At 35.1% G+C, this 27469-nt stretch overlaps 1 protein-coding gene across 4 annotated transcripts in view; it reads left to right on the plus strand.

Annotated features, from left to right (window-relative positions):
- PIBF1 (progesterone immunomodulatory binding factor 1) overlaps positions 1 to 27469 on the plus strand; it is a 113706-nt gene that overhangs the window by 79166 nt on the left and 7071 nt on the right. For 2 of the 4 annotated variants that reach the window (XM_051638287.1, XM_051638278.1), the window contains exons 15-16: positions 3458 to 3588; positions 12560 to 12644. The exons of 1 other annotated variant lie outside the window; for it this stretch is intronic. In XM_051638287.1, coding sequence (XP_051494247.1) covers positions 3458 to 3588; positions 12560 to 12644 — 216 coding nt within the window. The remainder of the gene's footprint in view (positions 1 to 3457; positions 3589 to 12559; positions 12645 to 27469) is intronic. One more of the 4 variants, XM_051638302.1, reaches the window with a different exon arrangement.

Here is a 27469-nt window from a genome sequence, read left to right on the forward strand (position 1 = left end):
AATTTTCCCCTTGAAGCTGTAGCTCCCCTCATACAATTTCTGTATTTCATATACTACATTGATTGCTCTTTATTATATTTCTTTTTACAGTTAAAGTTCTTAATCTTCTGTTTGCTGTCTTCACTGCATCCCCTGAACTGGGATAGATTTTTGCTCCAAGCTATTGTCTGTCTTGATTTTTTTTATTATAAAAAAAAAAAAAAATTAGAAGAGCAAAACAGGTCTTGTAGACTACAGAATTCTCAGGTAATCCATCATTATTCTTTTGATTGACCATTTGTTCAGTCATCTAGATGAAATCTAGAACATGGATCGGAAGTTGATGCCAAAGTGATTGGACTAACTTTTCTTTTGAACTTGGATTAAATACTTGGATTTCATAGCAGCATTTATGATAGAATTTTTTTAAGCTCTTTAAAGGAGGGAAGTAAAGAAAAATAACTGCAGTGGATGCTCTTTCTAAGATTCTTGAACTGCCCACACCCAGATGCTGTTGAGCTTTATAGAAAGGAATAATATGGTCTTGTGGGAAGGTCTGACCAAGAAGAAAATATTGACTTCTCCATCATTTCATTAATTTGATGGAAGTCTGATATAATGTGCCTGCTTGAAAGCTGGAACCCTGTAGAAAAGAGCCGCTAAAAAACCCTCAACTTGTCAGTCTTCACTTATTCCCTTTATATTTTGTTGGGCTTTATTTGGCTGCAGGATCCTATCTATTTTCAGGTCTATGATACAGCATTAGAAGAGAATTTTCCCTTAAGGTCCTCTTTCTGTTGCTTTGTATAGCAGTGACCTGCAGTGTTAAAGTAGGTACTGAGACTTACTTTGTGCTGTGGAAGATTAACAAACAAAATAAAAGAATTCTCATTACCTGATCCTAGAAAGATCCTCAGCTAGTGATAATCAGTTTATTGCCTCTGCAACTCACTTTGTGTTATTCTCAGTGTAAGTTAGTGGAAGGCTATATATCAGCTTCTACAAAGTACTAATCTGCAGTTACTACATTTAGAGTCAAATCAAAATTTTTTAATTAATTCACTTTGCAGATGTTTTGAACAGCAGTGCCAGAACTGATGGATAGTGAGTCACTTATGACTAGAAGGCTAATAAGGTCTTTGGGTGACTTAAAAATCAAATCCTGAGTCAGTATCCACTAAAAGTGATATCCTAAATAAAGACAGTTACTAAGCTGATGTATTTGGCTTGCTGCTGAAGGACTTTTCCAACCTACATCATGACATTGCATTTGTGCTTTTTTGTATGCCTTGACTGAAATGTTTTTACCAAAAGCAGGTTTACATCTCACTCTGAAAGAAAGAGTATAGATCAAGCTGAACAATGATAAAATCCTTCATCTTGATAGAGATGTCCATTCAGGGATAAATAATAAGTGTCCAGTTGCAAAGTATTAGTCTTATCGCCTAAAAAAATGGTATAAATACTTAAGTAAATCTTGTATATTGAGGTAGAAAGATATCGAAGTTGCTTATAAAAAATAATGCTTTTGCTCAAAGATAATGCTTTATTTATATACCCGTGTATATATTGGTAAAATGGATCCATTAAATGCATTTAATGCTTAATCAATTACAGTTTAATGACAACCTTTTTTAAATTATTGAATCAAGCAGGCAGTGAAGTAGCACCATGGAAAAGGAAGGAATAAACTTTTTTATAATAGCAGCATGCTTTTTGGCTGGTAAAGTGAGCAAGTTAACAGATTACTTATTGTCATCAAACTAATCTTACAACACCTCACCTGTCTTTTCCAACTGAAGTACTTTAATTCTTATCAGGGAGAACAATGGAAAACTTCACACTATGATGACAGCATCCTTTGAAAGTTCTTAGGCTATCAACAACAGGATTCCAGATGAGATCAGTTGGATTAATTTTCTCCTATAATGGCAGCCTCAAGGTCCTATACTGCAGTTTTTAGACCATCTTAGAGATTAGCACTCCATGTCTTGGAATTTCTTGTTTGTCATGTAAAGACTCTCTATTGTCTTCCTGAAAGATATCTTCTTTGATAGCTTGTACTTTTAGAAAAATAATAGCTTTTTTAATTGCTTATCAGTTTATTGAAGATAATTGTTTATTCAAGAAGATGAAGTCTTATCTTTTTTTTACTTCTCTACAATAAACTTGAAATTTCACTGTGGATTAGAATAGGTATTTCCTTGAGGAACAAATGATTTTAAATAATACTAAAGGATTTTCATTAATTTTAAGAAGTGCAATGTTACTGTCTCTCATTTCACTTTTTAAAACATGGAGTTAACTCTCCTTTTAGTAAGGCCAGTAGGGTTAGCAAGCAAAATTTTGTCTATATTCTGGTTTTTAATAAATGTGAACCATTACTTTGTAAGTTCTTCGCACATTTGACTGGAGAGGGCAGAAGTAAAAATGCATAAAAATATAATTAATTTGGAGAAAGAAAGAAATACAGTCTCATGTTTTGAACATTGCACATAGGTAAAAACCAGATTTTAGGAAAATCTTGAAATATTATTTAAATGGTCTAGTTCTATAGGAAGGGGCTAGATTTTTCCCTGCTTCTTTGGAACAGCACAAAATAGGACAACTGGCTCCTTAGTCTGTTTTGGCAAATGCCAGTTGTTTAATATATTGACAAATTTTATTGCCTAATTGGAAAGCTCAACACTTACTCACTCCTTAGACCTGTTTGCATGTAATCTTTAAAAGATTTTAATTTATTGTTTAAGGAATCTAGTTAGTATTCTTGAGTTATATGTACTCCTGCTACTGAAACAGCTACATCTTGATGTTTTATCTTAATTCTTTATATATTTTAGTGAATTATCTTGTTGTACTGCTCAAGATGCAAGCCATATATATCATGAAAGCTTTTTTAGACCTAGTGACCCTAATTTCTTGAGGGATTAGGGCTAGAAAGCATTGTTTCCTACTTATGGGTATGACACTTATTTAATACTGCTCTTGTAAACATGCTGTTGTATTTCATTGTTCATATACAGTAATTGATTAGAAGACAGGGGAGTTTTCTTCCATTATTATTGTGGTTTTATTTTTATTCAATTTCGGAGCTGAAAATTCCATTGTGATAGTTTACTGGTTTAAAAAAGTCACTTGTGGTCAACAAGGTGAACAAACAGATGCTTTGTCAATACTTTTTTTTTTTTCATCAGTGGCAGCTTTTACATTAAAAGACTTAAAATGCAGAGTAGGGAAGTGCAGAGAACAGTAGCATGATTGCAATGAAAATACTGTATAATTTGAACAGAAGTGTGAGAGGATGATGCACTAGATAGTAATTTGCGTGTAGTTTGTTTCTTTTTTGTGTGAAATAACAGGTTTACTTTCTCTATTATGATGCAGTTGGTAATAACCAGTAATATCCAGTTATAATTCAATAATGATCAAGTAATTGTGCTTCATAAATTATAAAATGTAGCACCTCTTTTTTTGGCAGCTTGAAAGAGCAAATTCTTTGTTGAATCAAGCACAACAGCCATACAAATACCTCATTGAAACTGTGCAACAGAGAGATTCTCAAATAAGTCTACAGAAAGAGCATATTGCACAACTTGAGAAGGATGTCAGGTCAGTAATATTACTGCTTCTTTATTTTAAACTGAAAGTAAAATCACTTACGTGTTTATGATTAGAAAACAACTATGTTATTGTCCATGAAGTAGGAGATGTTGACACTCCATCATTGACCAAGACTGGTCGTTATACTGGAATTTCTGTGATTTCTCTAGTAGTGTCAGAAAAAGAGGCTTTAGGTTTGGAAAAGCAGCCATGTCAGTTATGTTTAAAGTGAGCTGAGAAGGGCTCTCATCAAGTAGGGGAAAGTTCAGAAGAGTAAAAGGAAAGAAGGACAGACCAGATGTATAGAAGTAAAAGTAAATAAATAAAATCAGAGTCAAAAATAGGCTTGATTTTCAGGGAAGTTAAGGGCTGTGTCCCACTGTGATACAGAAGACAACATTTAAATTGTTAGATGTTTATGTGGTGTCTTGGCTTAGGAAACATTTGGTAACAATGATGAAGCATTCATGTGATTGTATTATAAAGCAATTACATTAAAAATACAGGTGTCTTCCAACAAATCTGCTGAAGCTATGAAAATAGGAAAGGTAGGATTCACCATAGCTAAATACTTTATCCTACATACGGTCTTACATATGTATCTGTTTAGAGTGTTTTGATGGTTTGGGGTAGTATTTATTATGCCTTGAGGAATAACTAAAAAATGCTGTTATCTAAGATAAATCTATACATAAATCAATGCATTTATAAATAAATTAAATATTTATTCATGCTTTCTGACAAGGTATCTTTCACTGAGGCTTAACTTCGATTCAGTAAGAACAGAGTTATTTTTTTACTTCAGAATCAAATGTTCTAAATATTTTTATAGACTTGATATACAATTAAAAAAACTTCAAAGATAAATTATACTTTTCCAGGAGATGAGAAATCACTACGTTCTCTGTATATGCAGGACCTTACAAAGAACTAGTTTTTTAAAAATTTTTAGATTACAGTAACATGAAAATATCTTTCGTTATTCACACAGTAGTCCAAAAGTCTCTCAAAAGCTCGGAGAAAAGGGAGTATATAGGTGAAGCCATTTCTGGAAGTTTATGTTTCATAACTTCAAAATAGAGAAGAACTTAAATTACTATTAGCATTGATTCTCTTGAATTTTTATGGCTCATTACAAATGATCTGTATGTCCAGATATTCTTCCTAAATTTAGCCTATGAATTAAGGGACCTAAATGAGGAACTTTGTCAGATCAGCTTTCTTTCGTAGTTCATGAAGGAAGTGGCATCTCCAAAAATTGCTTTGGATGGAGATGCCTGTTACTCTCCATTAACTATAAAGGGAAGGTTTTGCCTCAAAAATGCCTGAGGTTAAGGAAGAAGATGGATCTGCATCACAGTGCAAGCATTCATAGTAAACCTACCAGCAGTGCTCCACTGTGGTGAGCTGCGATGTGCTCACCACTAGTCTGTTCTTCTGTAAATGAAAGTGATCTGACCAAAAAAAATTAAAATATCCTTAATCATCTTGCAGCAAAAAAGTAACACTTAGCACATCAAATGTTTTGGTAAGAGGTTTCTTCCTGTGGTTTCTAATATTCCATATAAACTAAAAGTAACTATTATTCCCTATCACAAGTTTGTCTCAACTTGGCCATGGTTTCATAGACCACTGAAATTTCTGGAAACAGCTTAATGACTTAGGGCTTTTGGTACATACCACTAGTCCCTAATTTTGCTATTCATAACTCCACATTTAAAACAAAGTCCCTAAATGGTTAGCTGATATTCCCTGGAGCATAGGAGAAATCATAATCTGGTATAAAATAGTCCTCTGTTTACCCATAACTGAGAGGCAGGTTAGAGGAAGGGAGTTCTAACCAGAGAAGCATTACATATCAGCAATCTTTTGTCATGAGAATAGCCTTTTGAAATCTACTGATGACAGTTTTAAATTAAAATATCCTTTATATGATTTCAGATTACTTTGTGGACCAGTCTAGCTCCCAGCTATTCCAGAACTGAATCAGAATGGGATTTAAGTAAATTAATGATAATCCCTACCAAACACATGCCAAGTGACGCTCTGCTGGATCAAAAGATATAGACCACTATTCTCATCCTTCTTTCCTGGTTTATTAAACAACATTTTGTTGGTTTGTGTGTGGAATACGTTTGAGAGGATAAATTTGGGAAATTAATGCTCCTCACGGAAGGCCCTATATTCTGCAGATAATGTTGGTACTATTAGAAAAGTAATAGTGAAAACACTCAACATGGTTTATGAAGCCTGGTTTCTCTGTATCTCAGAGCTAAGGGAAAAAGTTAATATTTATAAAGCCATTTCAACATTATTTTTTAAAAACCATAATTAATTCCATAGTTCTGCAGTAGCCTCTTTAAATTTAGGCTTAATTTATGCTACAGTTACACAAAGTACAGTTTGCCTTTTTTTTTAATCTTACATACAACACTAGCATTACTTTTATTTCTAAAAAGCAATTTCACAATTTCACAGCTAATGGAAAAATAATGTTCAGATTCTTGTTTTCAGACAGACCTTTAAACATACTAGTGATTTCTTTACATATTTTTTTAATCTCATACTAGAGTACTCGATAGCAGACAAAATAATGTTGATATGCCTGCATCCTTAAAATCAAGAATGAGTGCTTAGTTTTGTCTTCACAGCTACCATAATCTTGATCATGCTTTTCCTTACTTTATCCTTAGTGTGCAGAATCTATGGTGGAAGAGTGTTCTTTTTGTGTTGTGTTTTTAACTCATCTGCTCATCAAGAGAGATGATTCTGTATGATGTAAGTCATGGATTCCCTAAGTAGAGCAGTCACATCTGTTACCTGTATCAGTGTTCTCTATCACCTCTCACTTCACTTGAGTGTGAAGGGATCAGCAAGGACTAATTTGCAAGTGAGTTTACTTTTGTAGACTTAATCTACAATTTGCTTATGTCCACAGATGGCCAATAATCTTTTTAGAAGTACTCTTAGGGTGGTTAGGTTCCAGCAGATTTCTCATGATGATGGGTTAGTACTTTCTTGCCATCTTATAAATGTTTTGCAGCAACCTGTCATGCTTTGTATTTCATTGTCTGTTGAGAAGGCTGTTGGTTGCTACTGGATGTGATTTTTATTCTGTGATGAAATAGGCAGCCTTGATGAAATCAGCACAAGAGCAAGCCAGCTATGAGGAAGTCTGTCTATGATGGCAATCTCCTTAGTTTGGACTTCTTGTGCCATATTTTTACTGTTTTTTTTTTGCAAAATAGGCTGAAGTGACGTGAAACAGATGTGTTCAGGATTCTCCATCCTGCATCATTCTATGAAGCATCATTTTCTGACATCAGTTATTTCCACAAGAAGAGTGGGACAGACTCAGGCAGATTATTTTGTTACAATACTCTTGAGAAGTCCTGCAGATCTTTCTTTCTAATCTAATCTAATCTTTCTAAATGTCTTCCAACATTGTCTCCAAAGTTCACTTTAACTGGAGCAGCTTACATGCCTTCACCATCAAGCATCATGCCTCTAGAGCTAAGCCTGTCTTTCAGACCCTCCATATCAAAATGTCTTCCTTGCTTGGAAGGACTCTTCAAGTAGTATTCAAAGTCATTTCTGTCAATAGTTGTCAAACTGAATCAGAATCGTTTGTATTGGAAGGGCCTTTAAAGATCATGTAGTTCCAACCCCTTGCCACGGGTAAGGACAACTTCCACTAGATTAGGTTGCACAAAGCCCCATCCAACCTGTTCTTGAAAGGAGAGGAATAGTTACAATAGATACCAGACTTGAATCAAGGCCTTAAAGTAGTATATTCCACCTGAGCTGTGGAGCTCATTTGGCGGCTTACTGAGAAGTGTGTTCTGGGTATCTTTCACACAGCTCTCTGAATCTTTAGCTATACCTTCACCAAGAACTGCAAGAGCTATTGTGGTTTGGGTAAATATTTAGCTGAGCAGCTATCACTGCTGTTAGTTATTGGTATGAACAACCTAGGAACCCATCTCCAGGTTACTACAGGTCTGTGACATTACTGCTTAGATTCAAGTGTGATAGCACAAGTGTATTATGACTCAAAGATAAAAGGAGAGATTGTTTGGGGATAATTGAAACTGTCAGATGTTGCCCACGTTTATGTTCACTACCACCCTCCTTTCCATTCCCTTAGAATTCTCCCAGCAGGCCATGGGCTGTACTGGCACTTGGCTGTGGAGAGAACCGAGGTATCCCTGGAAGCAGAACACCTCATGTTGCTTGTGCACTGAGCCATGCACTTGCAGGTATATTTCAAATACAAAACCTGTGGTCTTGAGTGACAGGGCATCTGCAGAGTGAGTTTATAGGGGGTCCACATATCTCAAAATATTTTGTTAAGTAACCTCTCATTTATGTTAGTCCACACAGCACTCTCATAGTAAATAGCAGTGGATAATAAGAGCAGTGGTATATATAAGGATGATTCATTCATACTATAAAGAAATCTATCTAGCATACAGTTCTTTAACCAGAAATGAAAACACCACATTTAGCACTTCTTTTAAAAAGAAATGCCTTGTAACTGTGTCATGCTGTGGGAAAACAAATACCTGAGTTTCATTCTTAGATGTGTAGTGAAGTAATTGTAGTTTTAGGATATAATTTTCTGCTAAAAACATGCAGGTTTATAAATAACTGGCGACATTAAACAGGACTTTATTCATAAAGAGAGGGTATTTATTTTAAATTCAGTTACTCAAATTTCGCAGTACTGATGTGTGGTTTTAAAAGTGGTTCACTTACCCAAAAGCACTCTTCAAAAGTCTAACTGTGTGGCAAACCTAGAAGCAGCACAAGGATTTTGCTCAGTAAGAACCTGTGTACTGAAAGGTTTCTTACATAAACATTTTGGGTTCTTAAATTGCCATCCAAACATTATAAAGCTCAGCATATAGTGTTAACTGAGTTTTTCCCATCACAGGATGGGCAGTGACCTTCTTATGAGAAGATTACCATTCTTCTGAAATCTACTCAAACACTACTGCAACTTACCGGATAAATGTTAAAGAACAAATTGTATAAATCTATTTTTGTATACAAATCAATGTTTTCTGACCTGTAAAAGAGTTGTTAGGGGTTTTTTTACAATTTAAAAAAAGTTTTTTTTTTTTCCCCCATTTGGACTTGACACACATGAGTTCTGAAGCCACCTAAAGCACTTTCATTGAAATTGCTAAGCGATAATTTAAATGCCTTTAAAGATCTGATCTGTGGTTATTTAGCTGACCAATGAGAGAGCACACATTTTTCATGTATTCTGTCTTCTAAATAACTTGTATTTGCAGAATTTTTATACCTTCCTTTCTAACTACATGATATAAAAAGAAAATTTACTTAGACTTTAAAAATTAGCTGTCTACTCTGAGCTATCAATCTGTAATTTCCAGAGAAGTGATAGCTATACTATGTGTCTACATTCTAAATTCAGTTTCATGTACAAAACCTTCACATATACTATTTCTCTGTTTGGTTTTTGATGGTAATAATTATATATGAACATAAAATGCAACAAATAACTGAAGACTGGACTTGAGTTTTCAACTTCATCATGCTGTAGCATGAAATTAAGAGAGAGGCACAATCCTTATTTCTTAGAGCATTTGGGGTACACAGTTCACTGAAAAAGAAACCTGCCTTTTTCACACTGAATAGAAGTAATAAAAAAACCCAGCAATATATAAACCACATTTATTTAGTGTGTCCAGCATAAGCATATTATCTAGAACATCTAATAATAAAAGATTCTGACCAAGATAGTAACTACTATACTTAAACCAGAGATTTAAATTATGGGTTAATTGCCCAAAATCAAAAGTCTGGGACTGGGAAATGTTAGTCTCCATTCTCCAGAAAAATCAAGTGACCTACAATTGTCTTACTTAGGATATCCAAGTTACCTTGGCTTTAGATTCTGAGTAAAGCAAAACAAAACAAGCCAGTAGTTGCTATGGGCAATGTGTATGTATATGACAAGTGTATTCATTCCATGGTGAGTCCTGCATTCCTAGCACCTGGGTTCATACCTGGCTAGGATTTGAAGGCCTGATGGAATAAAACTGAATCTCCTCCCAGACATTCTGGTTTCTTCTGGAAACCCAGTCAGACAGGAAAAGCACCACTTTCCAGTTAATTCCCCAACCTGGACTTTCAGAGCCATGGTTATATGTTGTATCACAAAGGGCACCTTCTCTGGACTCGGGATGGAGCAGTCAGTGAGCAGGACTGTGGAGTGCAGCATGATCTACACTTGACCTGCAATCTAAAACCAGTTATTTTGCTTTTAAATAACTGGAGAGAAATTAGATCACTTCAACACAGTCCATTTCTCCCAAGTGTTCACATGTTTTTACCCCAGAACAAGTCACTGGAAGATTGCTTTTAATGTTTAGTACTCTCGTACTTTAGTACATACCTATATTATGAAAACTTAAAAGTGTGGTGAGTTAATGATGGCAAAGATCCTGTTCCTTCAGATGAAAGTTACAGCCCTTGAGCTCTGGTGTGAGAAGCTTGTTTGTCTAGAACCATAGATTGTGGAGTAGTCTCTTGATGGTAAATCAAGTTGTTTTGGTGATCCATGTGAAAGATACACTTTAGAAAGCCTGCAGCTTCCATCCAGATCAGTGAAGTGACCTGCATGTGATCACAAACAATCTTGTACCAACACAAGAAGGTGTTACCATTCTGTGGCTAGGGAAGGATGATCTTTCAGCAATAGTTTTCATTTACGTCAGCTGAAACCAAGTGTGAAGCTGTTCTCTAATTTGTCACACTGCCAACAAAAACTGGAGTAGGTTAAACAACAGTTTGATGGAAGTGCAGCGTAGTTTAAAGCTAGAACTTCATTGACTGCTGACATCCAAGATGCCTGTTCAGAATGTTTTCATAACAAGGACTGAAGCAGTCAATCTTCTTCCCAAAATTGAACTTTTGAAGGTATTTCTGCTTTACTTGGTGTGAATTTATTAACATTGTGTCTGGTAACTCAACTTTCTTGCCCTGTTAAATGTGTATACGCCTCTTTGGCAGTATTCTTTCACAAGTATTTCAATTATTTCCTTCTACCCACAGTGCATATAGAAAAAGCACTACTGCACTAACTATTGCAGAAATCTGAAGTCTGAAGACTGAAGACAGAAATCTGCATGTGCTTTAGTAATTCTATATTTGTATGTATGACAGACAGCACATCAAGTGCTACTGAATGACCTAGCAGGCTAATTCCTATATTTGACTGTAAGAAAAGAAAATGACAACTGCTCTACATGGATCAGTCACATCATAGTGTTTCAGAAGTTCTGTTCTGGAGATGCAACTGAACCTTGGATGTAAACTTCTGGTTTAGTCATAGAATCATACAGTTCTACGTTTATGCTTATTCAGTACACCATTTAAGGCATAAAGGAATTTTTATTATTGCTTCTCTAATAAGTTTGTGAGTCATTCTCTAAGAGGATTGGTTTATGTGGTTAGGAAGTACAGAAATCCAAGAAAATGTTGGTAAGTCATAACACATAAACCCCAGGGAAAAAATAGTAGAGCAATTTTATCATGATTAAAAATATCACAGAAAAAACTCTTGAAATTATTAAAATATCTTTGTAGTTTTTCGTATCTGTTACAACTTTCCTTATAAATAAGACAAATAAGTAATTTCACCAATGTGTACTATTTTTCTGAGAATTAACAAATGCCTAGAAGGAATTGACACTCATAATTTACAGTACAGAGCTTGCAAGGTACTGCCAGAAAATCTCCAGGGCAAACGCTAATGTTGCTTATTTGAATCCAACGGATGATACACAGACAATTAAGGAAAAGGTTGACTTATTTTGTTGATAATTTCTAGATTAAGTACCAGGAATATTAAATAATTTGTGTTTGCAACATAAGAAGTAGTTCCATTCCATCCCATTTATAAAATTGTAATACATTTGCTTTTGAATTCCTGACCTGTATTCAGTGCTACACATCTGCATTCCATATGCTGAATTGCATTTTTCATAGCTGTTGATTTATGTTATAGTTTATATTGTATAACCTATTTAGTTAAGTCATGATAATGGCATAAATAACATTGGTTTTCCAAGAAAATCTCTCAGGCTGTTTTAACAAACTAGATTACGAGCGGGCACTATGCATGCGTTAGTCTGAAGTTTGTTGTTGGAAAATGGTGTTGGGGCTAAATATGAAAATATGTTTAATTATATTACAATTGCTACTTGGAATCAGAACATGTAGGCTAAACAGTTCAAATATTCATGTTCTGTAGCTATGAAAACAAAGAACAATTTAAGTTAAATTTGACATTGTGCTGTAAAAGCATGACTTTGTGCTAAACCAGTTGTCAGACTTGGTTCACTAGACAAACTTGATCACATGCATTCTCCTGGAATAGAAAATTAGAAATGGCAAAAACACATTTAAATTTTCTGCAGAAACTGCACAGCTGTATGGGATATTGTATCTTCCTTATAGTTGTTATTTTCAGAACTCTAAACACAGTAGTATCAAAAGAAGTGATACAGAGAGAACAGTGTGTGCTGCTATTAGTGATGTACATAACAAAGAAATCCACAGTTCGATATAGAAGTGTAAGCATAAGGAGCATTATTTGCTTCTAAAACGAGCTCATTTTGTTTAGAAGAAATGACAAGAGAATAATGGAAGATTCTAATAATTTAAATTAATCTTCAGAGAAAAAAAAAATCCAACACATTTTATTAAGATTTTTAATAGTATTTCTGTTTGACTAAAATAAGATTTTGTATATATCAATGCCTTCAGGCCCATTTATAAAAAATCCAATGCTTGAATATAGAGAAGGATCATTTGATACAATTACTTGATCAGATTTTCAGTGTTGTCAGTGTTTATCTTTAGAAAATGCACGTTACATCCAGAATGCAAGATTAAAAGAGATTTTCTGTTGCTATTACTGCATTTCCTATCCTCTTTCTACCAGCCTTTTAAATAAAGAAAAGACAGCTTTGCTGCGTGTCAAGAATCAAATGGCAGCAGATTTGGAGAAACTTCTAAATCACCGTGAGGTAATCTTTCCCTTTTAGCATTACTACCACAAGTGTGTTTTCTCTCTTTCTTTATCCTTAAAACATGGGGAAACATTTTTTTAATTGGGTTTGATTGTTTTGGTTTTTTGGTCACTGTGGTTTTCAGAAACACAGGTGATAGTATCTGCCAGGTGCCCAGGAGGCTCTCAGTTGTACCCTCAGTTGCTAAATTCTCTTTGTTGACTTAGTCTCACTGTTCTTTCTTATGTGTACAACAGACATGCACTGCAAACTGTTTAGTATTTGCAAACACTTAAAAAGTATTTAGATAAAGGAGATGAATTTGAGACACGTTTATCTTCAAGGCCTGCATGTGCCACAGTATACCCCAGGATCTCTCCCTGCTCCCCAGTTATTGAGACCAAAAACCTGGACAAAGCATTGTGCAATTCATTTCCAGTACGTATATCTGAGTTTCTTTTTAATTCTAGAATAGGGTTTGGAGAGAGGAAACAGGAGGTAGTCACCCAGATTTCATCCAGACAAGAGTCAGGATACTTCTCTATGTACTCATCTGAGTTTCATCCAAGTGAGAAGTCAGGTTGCTTCTGGAATACATTCTCAGATCTAAAAGTATGCAAAAGTCTTGTCATTCAGACATAAATGTTTTATATGGGGATACCTAAAAGGTTTTTGTCAGAATTTCTCTCTAAACAGTCTTAAGAGATGAACATGTCATGGAGTATGAGAGAAGATCTTTCTGCAGATTAAATGTCTGAAACAAAAGATAGAAATAAATGATGTTTACTAAACAAAGCTCTTACACAAGTGATCTCAGAAAGAGTGAATAGTAATATGGAAAGTTAGCTGAAGCTATAAAATACTGAAGATATAAAACCAAAATCTGACCAGAAACAGCTGTTAAATGATCTCTCAGAACTGGTGCATGATTTGGCAAGGATTTGCAGAGAAAATACAACATTAATAAATGAAAAATTATGAATGTGAGGGAAAATAATAAAAGTTATATGTACACAGTGATAGGACCTAAATAGCTAGCTACCTGTCCAGAAAGATCATCATAGAGTCCTTATGGCAATAGTTCTCTGAAAATACCCTTTCGGTTCTCTGGCTGGAAGGAGAGGAGATGGGGAGATTCCTTTCAAGGAATCCTAAATTATCCTGTCTGAGATTGCACCATCACTCATTCTATTAGTATTATTTCCACAGAAAATGGCCTATCCATGCACCTCTTGAAGTCCTTTCACTCCACTTCCCAAACTTTTCTCCTCCATCTCCTTCCATCACTTTTCCCTCAAATTGCCTTCTTAGATCAGTATACTAAACTCCATGCAATGAATTGGTCCAAGCCAGTTTATTTCTGCTGACCAGGTACGAAACCATTTTTTGTTAGAACCAAACCAAAATAATTTCACCAACAGCTGAGTCTAAGTGAGCCTCAAGTGAAAAGTGTACTAATTCTGTTGGTGAGTGCAGATTCCCAATGTGAAATAATAATCTTAAATAAAAGTAAAAAGAAAACAGGTTCTGAAGTTGTTTGCTTTCTATGCGGAATCACACTGCATATTTGTCTGATGCACTTTCCTCCTAGAGTAGTTTTTGCATTTCATTCTCTGAATTTACTGTAGTGGTTGTGAAGTTCCATGCATAGAGATTAAAGTAGCTTAATTACAGAAGACAGTAACTGAACATGCTTCCCTAGCGTAACCTGCAGATGTCATTGACCTTGCAGGATCATCTGTAGGTTTATCAGAAGTAAACATTTGATAGCTCTTATTTCTGATATCTATATGCATGCACATTGATTTAAATTTCAAATTTAAATATACAGAGAGACCAAGGCAAATGTTCACTTTGGCTTGTATTTAGGTTTGCTTTTTTCCTTTTGATTTGTGGTGTTTTTTTTGTTTATATGAAACCCACTGGTCTGTGTTAACATAATAGAAACCATTTAAAGCATTTCAAGATAATTTAAAAGCTTATCATTATATTAATGCATCATCATTTTAGTATTAATGGCATGAAAAGTACTCTGAGGAAACATGACTTAATTTTATAAATATGTACTGAATTTTCTGAATTTCCAATATGATAGGCCCTTGGCAGACTAATTGCAAATTAATTGCTTTCAAAATTTCCTGTTCCTACTCCTTCCCTCCCAAGTGGTACTGCTGCCAAGTGGTTATGCTCTCAAGTAGTTTATTTATTTCAATGAATAACTGACAACAATTTTGCCTTGGGTGCCTAGTTCTAGTAGTGTCGTATCAACCAACATGCATTGCAGCTGATGAAAATCAGTAGAAAATGTTAAATAAAAGTAAAATTTATCAGTGTTTTGTGAGAAAACTATAAAACTTCTACCTCAAAGCTATGCAATATTGTTTACATCCAAACAACTTTCACCCCTATGGCTTCCCCCATAAACTATTCCTGGTACACAGCAGTTTGCTTTATGTCATTTCACTACTTTTTAAACAGAAATCAACAATGCAAGCAAGGCTGAGTGAGGCAGGGTTTGTAGAAAAGAATGTAAATACTTCAGTCTGAAGCAGACTTCATCTTGAATCTTCCTCATACCCTTGAAGAAACTGAGCAAGTATTTTCAAAATTATCACTGTTGCCAGTACTATGCACAAAAAAACCCCTAAGAAATACAGAAATAAGCGAAAGTTGTTTCTGGAAAATGTATGAAAATAATCTATGTCTGTGTATGTTTAAATATTGTCATTTCTGTTTATTCCTAATTCAGCCTTTTTTTTTTTTTTTACTTTAATGCAGATCTCTTCCTGTAGTCATACAGTTTAAGAAGTTCTCTAAAAGGCAGTTATCACATATATTGAAATCTTTGTACATATTTGGACAACTTAGTTTACAGTGAATTAGTATTCAGCTATTTTTTTTGCCATCTTAATAAAAAAGATTAATATACAGAAACATGACAATTTCATAGTAACTATCCCTGCTAATGGAAAAAATAGCCAAATTTTCTAATCTTGGGCTAGTAAAGACTTAACTTCATTGAGATGAGGTATGTGTTTTTAAATAAAATTAACATGAAATCTGTTAAGTACAGATTTATGCCATTTGAAAAAAATATTAATTATGTGGCTTAGGTGTTCTGTACATGCTATCATGTAATATGATTACTATGAGTCTTGTTTAGTCATTGCACATACGAAACTGTCACGTCTCATTAGGAATTACCTGGTTGCCCTCATGTTTACAAGTCAAAACATTAGAGTTCTTGTATAGATAAAACCCAAGTTATTCCAAGTTAACATAAATTGAAGCTTAGGTATGTTAAAAATACAAGCAAAATCTCCAACCAATGTTAACGCTGTCTTACAGGGACATGTTTCAATAAGTATACAATTTTGACTTCAGGTATTCCAGCCTGTGTGGTCCCAGACTATTAACTCCTTTTAATGAAATCTAAGAGTTTGAGGGGTTGAGTATTTAAATTTTTATCTCCTTGTGACATCAGCTGGATTAATAATGTTTGCTTTGGAGGTAATTATAGCATTTTATACACTTTTTTTAGATAAAGAACTTAGATTAATCTTCCCTTTTCATGTATTTTAATTTTGGAAGAAAAACAGTAAAATATTGAAGTCTGAATCTTGGAAGACTTCGTATAGGGCTCTTATGTGAGCCCTTTTTTACAGGAAAAAACATCACACTAGATATTAATGTACTAAAATAGTTCATTATTTCCAATTATGTAGACTAAGCTAATTCAATTATTTTTATTATATTTTGCTGGAAATTAAACTGAAAATTGATTATTTGATTAAACACATTCTAGGAATGTTGGGTTTACCCATGCAGGAAAAGAAAAAGTGAAGCTGTGGGGTTCTTTTAGGCTATATTCTTGGCCCAAATTCTTAATTGTTTCTTGACCTTCTATTCCCATTTTTTTCTGAATAAATTAGTAAACGAATGTGGAAAACTTTTTAATCTAGCTTCACATTTAAATCATTGAGAATTGGCTGGTACAGTAAAAATTCATATATTCTTCCTATGGATGAAAGCAAACTTTGCTTTGAGAGGGAGTTCAATGACATGACCATGAACAATGAGTATCCAGGATCGTGCTGAGATTGTTCACAGGGGTTCAGAATAAAGCCTTCATGGTGCTGCTGCCCTCCTTGAGCTATGAGAAGGATACCCAGTATTGTGATGCCATTTGTAAACCCCTCCATGCATGATAGCAAGTACAGTTAGTACAGCCAAATTTTTCAGCTGATTTCAGACTAAGAAGCTGTGTATGTTCTGTCAAAGTAACCGATAGAGTTTTTAATTGTTTTTCCAGATATGTCAGAAGAGCATAAAACATTGTTTAGAGGAGCAATGGGATCTCCCATTAATAACCTTCTAGTAAACAGTGGTTGGTTGGTTTTTTTAAAGGATATTTCAAACCCAGATTTTTTTTGCATTAATATTTGTAGTCTGTGTGCCCTTTGTAATCAGCTGAGCTTTACACTTTTGACCCTCTATCATTAATTGTGGATAACCAAACCACACACATGCAAAAAAAAACCAAACTACTTGTGATCTTGATTCTTCCCACTCTATCTTCAGCATTTACCTTACATCCCCAAATGTGGACCCTTGTTGCCCTAGTTTCTTTGTCTAGTCAGGGAAGCACACATAAGAAGCATGTTTCATCAAACATAAATCAAGATAAAATTATCCATTATGCCTGGGTTGATCCAATAGCTATAGCAATTGCTGTACCTCTTTACTCCTGGTTCTCCTCTCTTCTCCTCTTGCATCAGCTCTGGCACATCTCTAATGCTGCACTGAGACCATTCAGATAACTAAACAAAAACATAACCTGACCAGAAAAAAAGAAAACCACAAAATTGAATTTCTGCCTCTTAGGTTAGCATTTTAAATCACCTTTGGAAAAGGTCCAGCAAGGAAAAGTGCAAGTAAAAATATTTATATGTCAATATTACGTACCTGTGAAAAAATGGCATTTTGTGTCCAAAACTGTGGAGTATAGCACACCAAGCTTCTGGACCATCCTTTATCTGCATCCAGACTTTATCCTTTATGCTTATAACAGAAATATGTAACTTGAAGGCAACAAAGCACAGGTCTCTGTTAAGCACTGAAGTGGGATGAATCCACTACATCTTTTTAGCCTTGATCCATGATTCCATTTACCTGTTCTGTTTTGGGTTTTTTCCTTCTCTTCCAACAGTCAACCTTTACCTAAAACAAGTATTACCATGAGCTCTGTGATCTTGGCATTTCCATTGCCTTTCATGCTCTATGCAGTTGTTAGTATTTTGGAATGCCAGAAGTGCAATTTTAGACTTTATCCATTGGATTGCAAACCTCAGATGAAAACTTGGAAGGGCAGTCTGTCAGCACTCAGATGCTTGGCAAGAATTTTAGCGATCATATTCTGAGGTTGCATTTAAGAGGTTATAAATTTGCTACACTTTGATGTGCATTGTACTGTTTCTTCAGATACTCAAGATGCAGATGTATCATAGTCAAGAAAACAAATTGTGTGCACAGTTATCTCTTATCTATTTATTTTAGCTTTTCCGATTCAAAGGGAAGAGTGTAGACTTCTAAAATCTTGAAAATAAACTGTTGTTTATATTTTTAATGTGGAGTTCATGCTTTATTGGGATTTTTTGGAAAAAAAACAACACAGCAAGTATAACAAATGGAGGGGTTCTTTTTATATTTTAAATAGAAGTATTCTAGAAAGCATGAGAAGAAACAAATGAGACAGTGGTGTAAGAGACACCACTGAAAGGCTTTAAATAGGTATTCCTCTAAGTGCCAAGCTCAGTTTCAGTTTATATGAATATAAGGGAATTAATTTACACTACCTTTCTTTTTTAAACAGCTTGAAATCACCTGTGTGCCATGCAATCTGGCAATACAGTGATTTTTAATCAATAAAAAGTAAAACTAATATTGTGAAACTATTGTGGTATGAAATAAAAGGGTAAAACTTATGTCATAAATGTTGCAGTTTATAATACTCCTTAATTTCCTATAATGCAGTTGTTTATGCAGACATGATTAGTTATCAGCACATGATTATTATGTACTCGTTAAAAAGATATGAAAACCTGCTGATATTTTGTCTCCTTTACACATCTGTGCACTTGTGGTGCATTAGCAGCTGTGCATACAAGTGATAGAATGTAAACTTGCTTAACTAGTCACCTGCCTTATTGACACATTCATGTGTTACTGTGCCAAAGCTCTTTAAGGGAAGTTAGCAACCAGAAGCCAGGCTCTGCCTAGCTGCTATGGAACAAAGTAGAAAACATGCAGTTTAAATAAACTTATTTTATATCAATCAGTTAAATGGATACAGACACATGGAGTTTGACTGCTATTTGTTTATTCAAATCCTCTTAGCTTATGTCAGTAAATTGTTGTGTCACTCGAATGGAGAGCTAAATCTTTCTAAATATGTGTACCTGAATTGGTATGAATCTTCAGCTAGACCAGGTTAAAATTTATTTAGCCACTGCAAGCTGCTATTCTTTGTAAAACATTTTAAAGCATAAAAAAATTATTCTTGAGCTGTTCATCCTGAGAATAGCCTACCAGGTTAAAATTCTTATATTAAATATTAAAATTAAAATTGCCTAAGTGTTATGGTGAACTTATTTTCTTTTTGGCATGTCAGAAGCTTTCCAAATAACTCACCATTTATGAATAAACTGAATGTTTTGCTTTTACTACTGTGTATCTCTTCCCCCTTTCCTGATTTTCACGGTTTCTTAACAATATGTCAAAATAATCCTGTTTAGCAACTGAATATTTCCCTGACCTTCACCACAGTAAGTGAACATGTCATTAATATTATCCTCACAAGCTGAAGCAGAGAAGTATCACTACCTCTGTTTTGCAAAAGCAACAACCACAGTGAAAGAAATGGTGGTTTGGCCAATGCTCCCTGGAGTTTGTGGTAGAGGTTAAGAGTTCATGTGTCCTAATGCAGTATCTTAATCACAGCAATTCTTCTTTCCTTACATGTTTCAGTGCAAAAGCCTGAGCACAAAATCTCCTTATTGTTTACTTTTCCTAATTAGACACAAGTTAATTCTTCTCTCCAAATCATCTTCTCGTGTATGAATTTATTGTGTTTTGGAAGTAGTTTCACAAAAAAACATCATTTTCACTTTCTATTGTTCTGAGATTTTACATTTACATTCATTTTTTAATCCATTTCCTGAAAAAGGCCACTCCCCAAAGTCCTGGGAGTCTCTTAAAAATTAAATCTAATTATTTTTTTATTTGAACTGTAGAATGGATATTTTTATATATTTAAAATGTACTAAATCTAACTTTTTTTTTTTTTTCTTTTAAATAAATGGTTGCCAAATGCATTTTCCAAGCTTGTGTAGGATTGGAGAGGCCATTTAATCAGGCAGGAGGGAACAGCTACTAACTAGTCCTATTAGGATATGCATAGTTTGTTAATGGCTCCATGAGTTTTTCAAAGAGCTTCTATAAATGATCCAGCTACGGTTCTCAAGGATTCATATAAATCTTGATGGATGTTAGACCTTAAACATGGACTCAGGAATTATGAGTAACATTTACAATTCTGTGACATTGTTGCAAAATTTTAATGTGTCCAGTGTCTGAGAATCTAGCAGTCCCAGTGCGTGTACACATCCATCTCACAGCAGTATCCTGCACAAAACACTGTTACTTCTTACTAGTTACCCCACTATCTGGCCTACAAAAGTGAAAGAAAAGACAGGTGCTTTTATTCTTCTTTTCCTCTTCTGAGGAGAAGCAAGGTCTTGTGAAGTATCTGTGCCGTACCTTACTGTGACCAGTTACTCCTGTATTCTCATGTTTATCTTTCTCACCTTTGTATTCCCCTGGGGAACAGCCCTCACTGCTAAATTTTCTATGCTCACAGTTCACCTCAGCAATGACCTTGAGGATTCCAGATGAGTTTTCAGCATTTAATTATTAGTCATACTTTAAAGGGTGGCTAATAATATCCTTAGCTGTAATTAAGTTATGATGAAGAAGATTGACTAGAAGTAACCTAGGACAAAAAGTACCATTTATTTGGTTTAGGAACCTGGGGAGTAGCAACAGCTGCCATCTGCAAAAAACAGAGGTAGAGAGAAGTTCAGAGGCTCATAAAAAGCTTTGGAGTCACAAGGGGGAGGGCAGTACGTGTTTAATCAGGGATGGAATCTTAGTGGATAAAAGGAGAGAAACTGCTTTGTTGGGGGAGAGGGGAAGGAAGGGGTATCTGCAGGGGTTGGGAAGACAGGACTGAAAAGAAGTGATTGGTAACAGGTGCCTTCAAGCAATCTCTTGCTCTGCCTCTTTCCCTTCTTTTCTGTGCAAAAGATTGTACATGATAATGTCAAAATTATTTGTGTTTCTAAAGTGAATGACTTCCTGCTCATCTATGTGCTGCAACTTGTTTTCTATAAAAAAAAATAAATGCTGATGTACAATGCTTAGCTCTCTTTTTAAATGTTAAGCCACAGAGTAATTATCATTTTTCTTACGCTACGTTTATGTTCCAAGATTCTAGTTTCTATTAATGTTCTGCATGTTTTCTGAGTAGATTACAGGGACATTTCTGCATCACAAGTAAAACCCCGCAGCTATTCTCGGCTTAAAGCTTGGAGAAACAAAGTGACATTTACATTGCTAAACAAGTGTGGAGAAGTTTCTGGCTCATTTTTTACAAGGAAAAATATGCTCCTAAGCCGTATTTCTCTTTTTTTTTTTTTTTTTTTTTAAATCTGTTTTGTTGCTGTCAAGCTTTACTAAAACTTGAATTCCAAATAGCACTGGATTTAGGAAGCAGAAGGGTTTAACAGCTGGGCAGACTCATTCTGTTCTTGTAGCTGTGTTACTCAGAATGTCTTACTAGTTTTCATATATATTCTTTAAAGAACTGTCTTTCCATTTGCAGTTATATACACTAAATAATTATGTACTAGATGGTGATATCTACACAGCAATTTAATATTTTATTTTCGAATCTTAAAAAACATTATAATAACCCAGGGTTTAGTAGTGTCAGTTAATAGAATAAAAACATACATACATTTTTTGCTCTCAAAAATAGGAAGTTCACAGACAAAATGCAACTTATTTATGGATTATGGAATGTGTGTTTTAAGTTATATGGTTTTGAGAGAGCCAGAATCAGTAAAAGTGATAAACATTTAAACAAGAAGTTGTTGCCTGTTGAACAGTCTGAAATTGTTCAGGTTTTCTGAGCATGTAACTGATGTTTTGTTAGATTGATTTTTCCTGTATTGGCTATGAATATTTCTATCACATTCTGCTGCTTATCCCACTGTGTGAAATATTTCTTTTGTTCACTTTATGGTAGCATTTGAATATTACAGGGTGGAAACTGAATTTAAATGCTCTGTAAGAAATATAAAAGAGAGAAAGAAACTGAAATGTTACCCTCTCAGAAAATACAGGAACTTCTCCACTATTATTCATGCTAATAAGGCCGTTTTGACATATTAGCATTTTTAGCATCTGTTTCCTGTAAGTAGAATTACTCAAACTTTTTATTAAACTTGAATTTGAGTAAATGAATGTCACAATGACTCAGATGAGAAAAATATTTGGGGATTTAGTCCTAGATGTAATTGCAAGTATCTTTCTGATCTTCAATACAGAAAGTGAAAAAAAAAACTTTCAGAATTTGGCATGCCAGTCCTGAATTCTGAGGTTAATTATTTCCAGTTTTTCTTAAGAAGTTAGAAAGACTTAACTGTTAAGAGCAGATTTAAGATACAGCTGAAGTAGGCAGAGATTTTTACTTATCTAAAAAGACAGAAGCTATTCACTGCAATGACTGGGCTATTTTATTATTGCCACAGATCTAATGCATTCACCCCATAAAATTTGGGAGTAGTTTGTAGATCTGTATAGTCACAGATCTGTCAGTTCATTTTAAGTTTTTATATATGCTGGGATATGGAGAACTCCTGTATTAAGTGTAGTGCAGAGAGGCTATCAACATCCTGCATATGGTCTGGCATCTTTCCACCATCCAGTTATCAGGTTCATCTGTTTGATCAGGACATTTCGTCCTGTATTCCAGTTTCCAGCTTTACAATGTGTATCCATGTGCCTAAGGTGACCATATGTGCAAACCTCACACCAGAATTCTTGCTTCTCATATTTCCAATACAGCTGCAATTGAGGATGCAACTATGTCAAATACACTCTGCCTTACATGAGGGATTAAACCATGACTTGTGATGTTTTATTAATTGCATAGGTGGCTGTTAAAATCTTCTTTAAGCTCTGTAGGTTCTGATCCTGACAGGCACAAGCCCAAAGTGTTGAACACTGTTGAAGCTGAATTTTCACCATTTGTGCCACTGCATCCCCTCCATCTGAAGTTAAAAACAGTGGGATAGACTGGCAATAATTGCTTCATTTTGCTGTGACATCAAACTGAAGCTTCTGTAGCACCTTTCTGCTATTTCATACTTTGTCATCATTAATATTCATGTCCAGTGTTGTTAATTCTGTGCTAATAGTGTTGATCTTTATTCAACTTTCAGGCAAAAAAGGAAGGCAAATAATTAATTGCAGCCTATAGGCTATAGCCTTTCTGCAGCTTGGTAGAAATAAAACGCATGAAGAATAGTGGTAAAATAATTATTTGTGTGAATTGTCTGTACTTCTAAAGAGGAGACATTCTAAGTACTATTCTTGTTGGAGAGTCTCTTTGCTTGACAATGACACATCTCTGTCTCCTTTCTCTAAGGGCAGTCCAAAGTCAGAGTACTCAGACTTTTTCTTCAGAGTGCTGCATGCAAATCATTGCATATGTTCATAGAATCATAGAATAATTAAGGTTGGAAGAGACCTTCAAGATCATCGAGTCCAACCATAATCCAGGTACCACAGCCACTAAACTATATCCTGAAGTGCCACATCTCAACGCTTCTTGAACACCTCCAGGGATGGCAACTCCACCACCTCCCTGAGCAGCCCATTCCAATGCCTGTGGAAAGGTGGAGCCAGGTTCTATTTCTGTCCTCTGATCTATTCTCCAGAAATATGTCAGTGACTTAATGTTCTATGCCAACAATCTGTACAGAAGGCTCATTTGTTTACCTTCATTTTAACTGGGGAACTCCAGTGATGTTAAAGAGTACTAGTGTAAAGGTGATCTGAGAAGTCTTTTGTCAAGTCAAGTGACAAAGTAGCAGAGATGGCTCTTGCTTAATTATAAAAATTTGTGGTGTAGATGTTTATGTCTTAAAATCATCTAAGGATTTGTAGTCAGAAAACAGGCACTATTATGGTGTGATTCTGTGATATGCTCAGCTAAAACCAGCAAAATTAATTGTAACCTAGGAACTACTCACCAACAGCTATACAGAGGAAATCAGACAAGCTAGTTTGCCTATGTTGAAGTAATATTACTGAAGATACTTAAAGGTCAGTGTGAGGAAATCCAACCAAGTATCTGGTCACATGTTCCAAAGCAGAACTTGCAACTAGATTTCTTACAAAGATCTCCCTCCATCTTAGTATCAGCTGTAAATGTTACGACTATTTTTAACACAACTTTACTTTCACAGAAAATCACTGTAGAAATCCAAGAGGGATCCAAGTATGCAGACTGCATAGAAAACAATGTCCTTAGGATTTTATTTACCTTCACCTTAAATGACCATCAAGCTTGACCCTAGTGAACACCCTGAGAAAGACAACTGTGAAGACATTTCCTTCTGAAACACCCTGCCCTACCTTTTTTCAGCCTTCTTTTTCTCAAGAAGGAGTTACAGGAAGTAATTTATTATTTTCTTTCCTCTAAATCCTTCCAAGAGCATTTGTATATCAAACATGAACTTTTCATTCTTGAGAGACTGTGAAAACATTCTGAAATATGTTTACAAAACACTACCAAATGGATATAGCTGTCTTAAGGGCTGGCTTAGGTTTCTCAAATCAATATTCTTTAACATATCCCTAACCTAATTTTATGAACTCTGCTTTTCCCTGTGCTGACTTGTTGTTTGAAGACTACAATAGCTGCCTAGATGGGAGGATATATGCATGTGAAGACAGATTGCATTGACTTAGCACGAACATGTTTTTCATCGCAGTACGGCTTTCTTTCCTCACTTGCATGTTCTATTATAGCTATTGTTTTTATTGTTGTTGTTATTTTAGAAGTTAATATAGCCACAATAGTCACCAGGTTGCTTAACTCATACCTAGTATTTGGCTCCCATGACAAGAAGAGTCCAGTCTCTGGATTCAAAGTATAGTGCACCAAGTCTCTCGTGAAGCAATTTTTTGTCCGGTACACCCCTCTATGCAAAAAGGACTGTACAGTCAACTGTTGCTGGACCTGACAATGCTGTAATCTCTCAAGTTTCTCTAGACTGGATACATATTTTTATTTTGAGTTATAATTTAACCACATTGCGACCATATGGCAGTTGAAGTGACAAAATGCAAGCTTTCCAAAGGAGGTCTTGAACATACATGCTTCAACAGTACAGAAGACAGATTGAGGGTAGGGACATGTATCTAAAATTATCATCTTAGTGATTGACTCAAATTCTGAGAGACCTTAAGTTTTGATCAGCATCTTTGAGGGAGGCAAAGCTCTGTGTTTATCCCTTCTTCAGCTGCTTTTTCTGGTTTTGTCAGTGAAATTGGTTTTCTCTTTTAAAGATCATAGTATTTAGCAGCTTTTCTGTGGCCAACCCCCCTGCCAGAGCAGGACCACCTAAGGCAGGTCACACAGAAACGCATCCAGATGAGAGATGGCCACATGGAAACACATCCAGAGAAAGAGACTCCATAACATCTCTGGGCAGCCTGCTCCAGTTCTCCATAACCCTAACAGTAGCTTTTCCTCATGTTGAGGTGGAACTTCCTGTGTTCTAATTTGCATCCATTGCCCCTTGTCAGGGCACAATTGAAAAGAGATTGGCCCTCCTTCTTGGTACCCACCCTTCAGATATTTCTATACATTAATAACATCCCGTCTCAGTCTTCTCTTCTCTAGATTAAACAGCCCCAGGTCTCAGCCTTTGCTCATAAGACAAGTGTTCCAGTCCCTTTTTAGTGATATGAAAAAACATTACATTTACCATCAGAATCAGTTACCTTTGGGCCAGAAAGGTAGATGTTTTCTCCTACTAATTATGTCCAGATGTTCAGTTTGATCTATGTAAAGTTCCTTTATAATATTATTGTGTTGTAACAGTTGCTTTTTCATGAGACTGTGATTCTGCATCTGCTTCCAGTGCGTGGAAAATAAGTGTATATAATTTTAACTGCTTATATAAATTTACATATTTATTATATTTATAGACACACATACGTAATGGTAAGTGCCTTTGCAAGCTTTTGAGTGCACAGAGAGGATTCTTTCTTGCTTTGCTTATAGTTACATGACAGAGACAGTAAGAAGAAAATTGTTTATATTGCTGCATGCCTTATTTTTAAATTTTCTCATCTTTTATCTTCTAGTTGCATTGCTAGTTAAAGGAATCAGATTTTATTCATATTCCCAAACTGATCTTCAGTCTCCGTTTTTCTAGATTCTATTTCAATTATCCATAACAAACAGGTTAAAACAATTTTAAATTAAATATAACTTATTTTTACTTGCTTCAAGATCAAACATCATCATAGGACTCTCAGAATATTCTGAAATACAAGTAATATGAGCTGATCGCTTCCAACTATTTTATCTTTTTACTTTACCTTTTAAAAATGATTGACACTTTTTTGGTTTTGTTCCTTTAACACCATTCTAAAGCTTGATGATTTTATTATGTTATATAGTTTTTCAGACTGTAAGAGTTCCACAACAACAGCACTAATAGCATTCAGCCTAATAAAGTAACAAAGTAGTATGAGGGAAAAATCACAAAACAGAAAACACTTTAATAAACATCATCGTGCCTATCGTATCCCCTGTCAGTACCTAAATATTTCTGTCTCTGTTTGTGTACTGGCCTACAAAATTGCTTTTGCTATTTTTAACTACAGTTGTTGGACATTACAGTATCAAAAATAATGGAAATAGACAAGTAAGTTTTTCTGATACTATTTACAATACAATACAATACAATACATGCTCCCTTACCTCACCTCCTGCCACATCACTCCAATTGTTCTCAGTCCATTCATTCAAGTTGCTTATTTTGAATTCTGGCTACTTTTGGTTATGTGTGCAGAAGTTTCGATGATTCTTTTATAGTTTGAGCAATCTTCATTACATGTGCATAAGTAAGTGGAGTGTAGGATGTTAGATGGTTCTAAAGTATGAACCTATGTATGTTCAGGGAAACTTAACACGAGTAGACAATCTCTCTGAGTGCCTGTTCTGAAAATGTGGTTCTTTTTAACACAGCAATTTGATACTTCAAATATGTGTGTGAGGGGAATTACGATTACACATGGGCTATTCAGGATGCAAGTTGTTTTAGGTGAAGTAGAAGGCTGAGAAAAGTAAATGATAAGGAGAGTGAGGTGACAACTGGATTCAGATTATGACAGCTAAATGTAAGTATCTAAATGGAGGTGTCTTGCAGTGAGATAAGCATCTTACTTTGCTTTACAGTCAATGCCAGCCTAGTCAATATGGCTAGTGTTACAACATGGTTCAGCCAACTTACCAATAGGTCTGCACTTCTCAATTAGTTGAATCACTTTCTAAGCTGCACTGTCTGCAGTGGAAAATTAGGTTCCTAGCTCATGTGTAGATAATTAAGTTTAGACACATGAATGTAGGTGTTCTGAGTTAAATCCCACTTAATGTGTCACACAGCTCACTACTTTGTTTTTTTTGGCATTTGTGCTAG

The sequence above is a fragment of the Apus apus genome, chromosome 1 (assembly GCF_020740795.1).
Source record: "Apus apus isolate bApuApu2 chromosome 1, bApuApu2.pri.cur, whole genome shotgun sequence".
NCBI lineage: Eukaryota > Metazoa > Chordata > Aves > Apodiformes > Apodidae > Apus > Apus apus.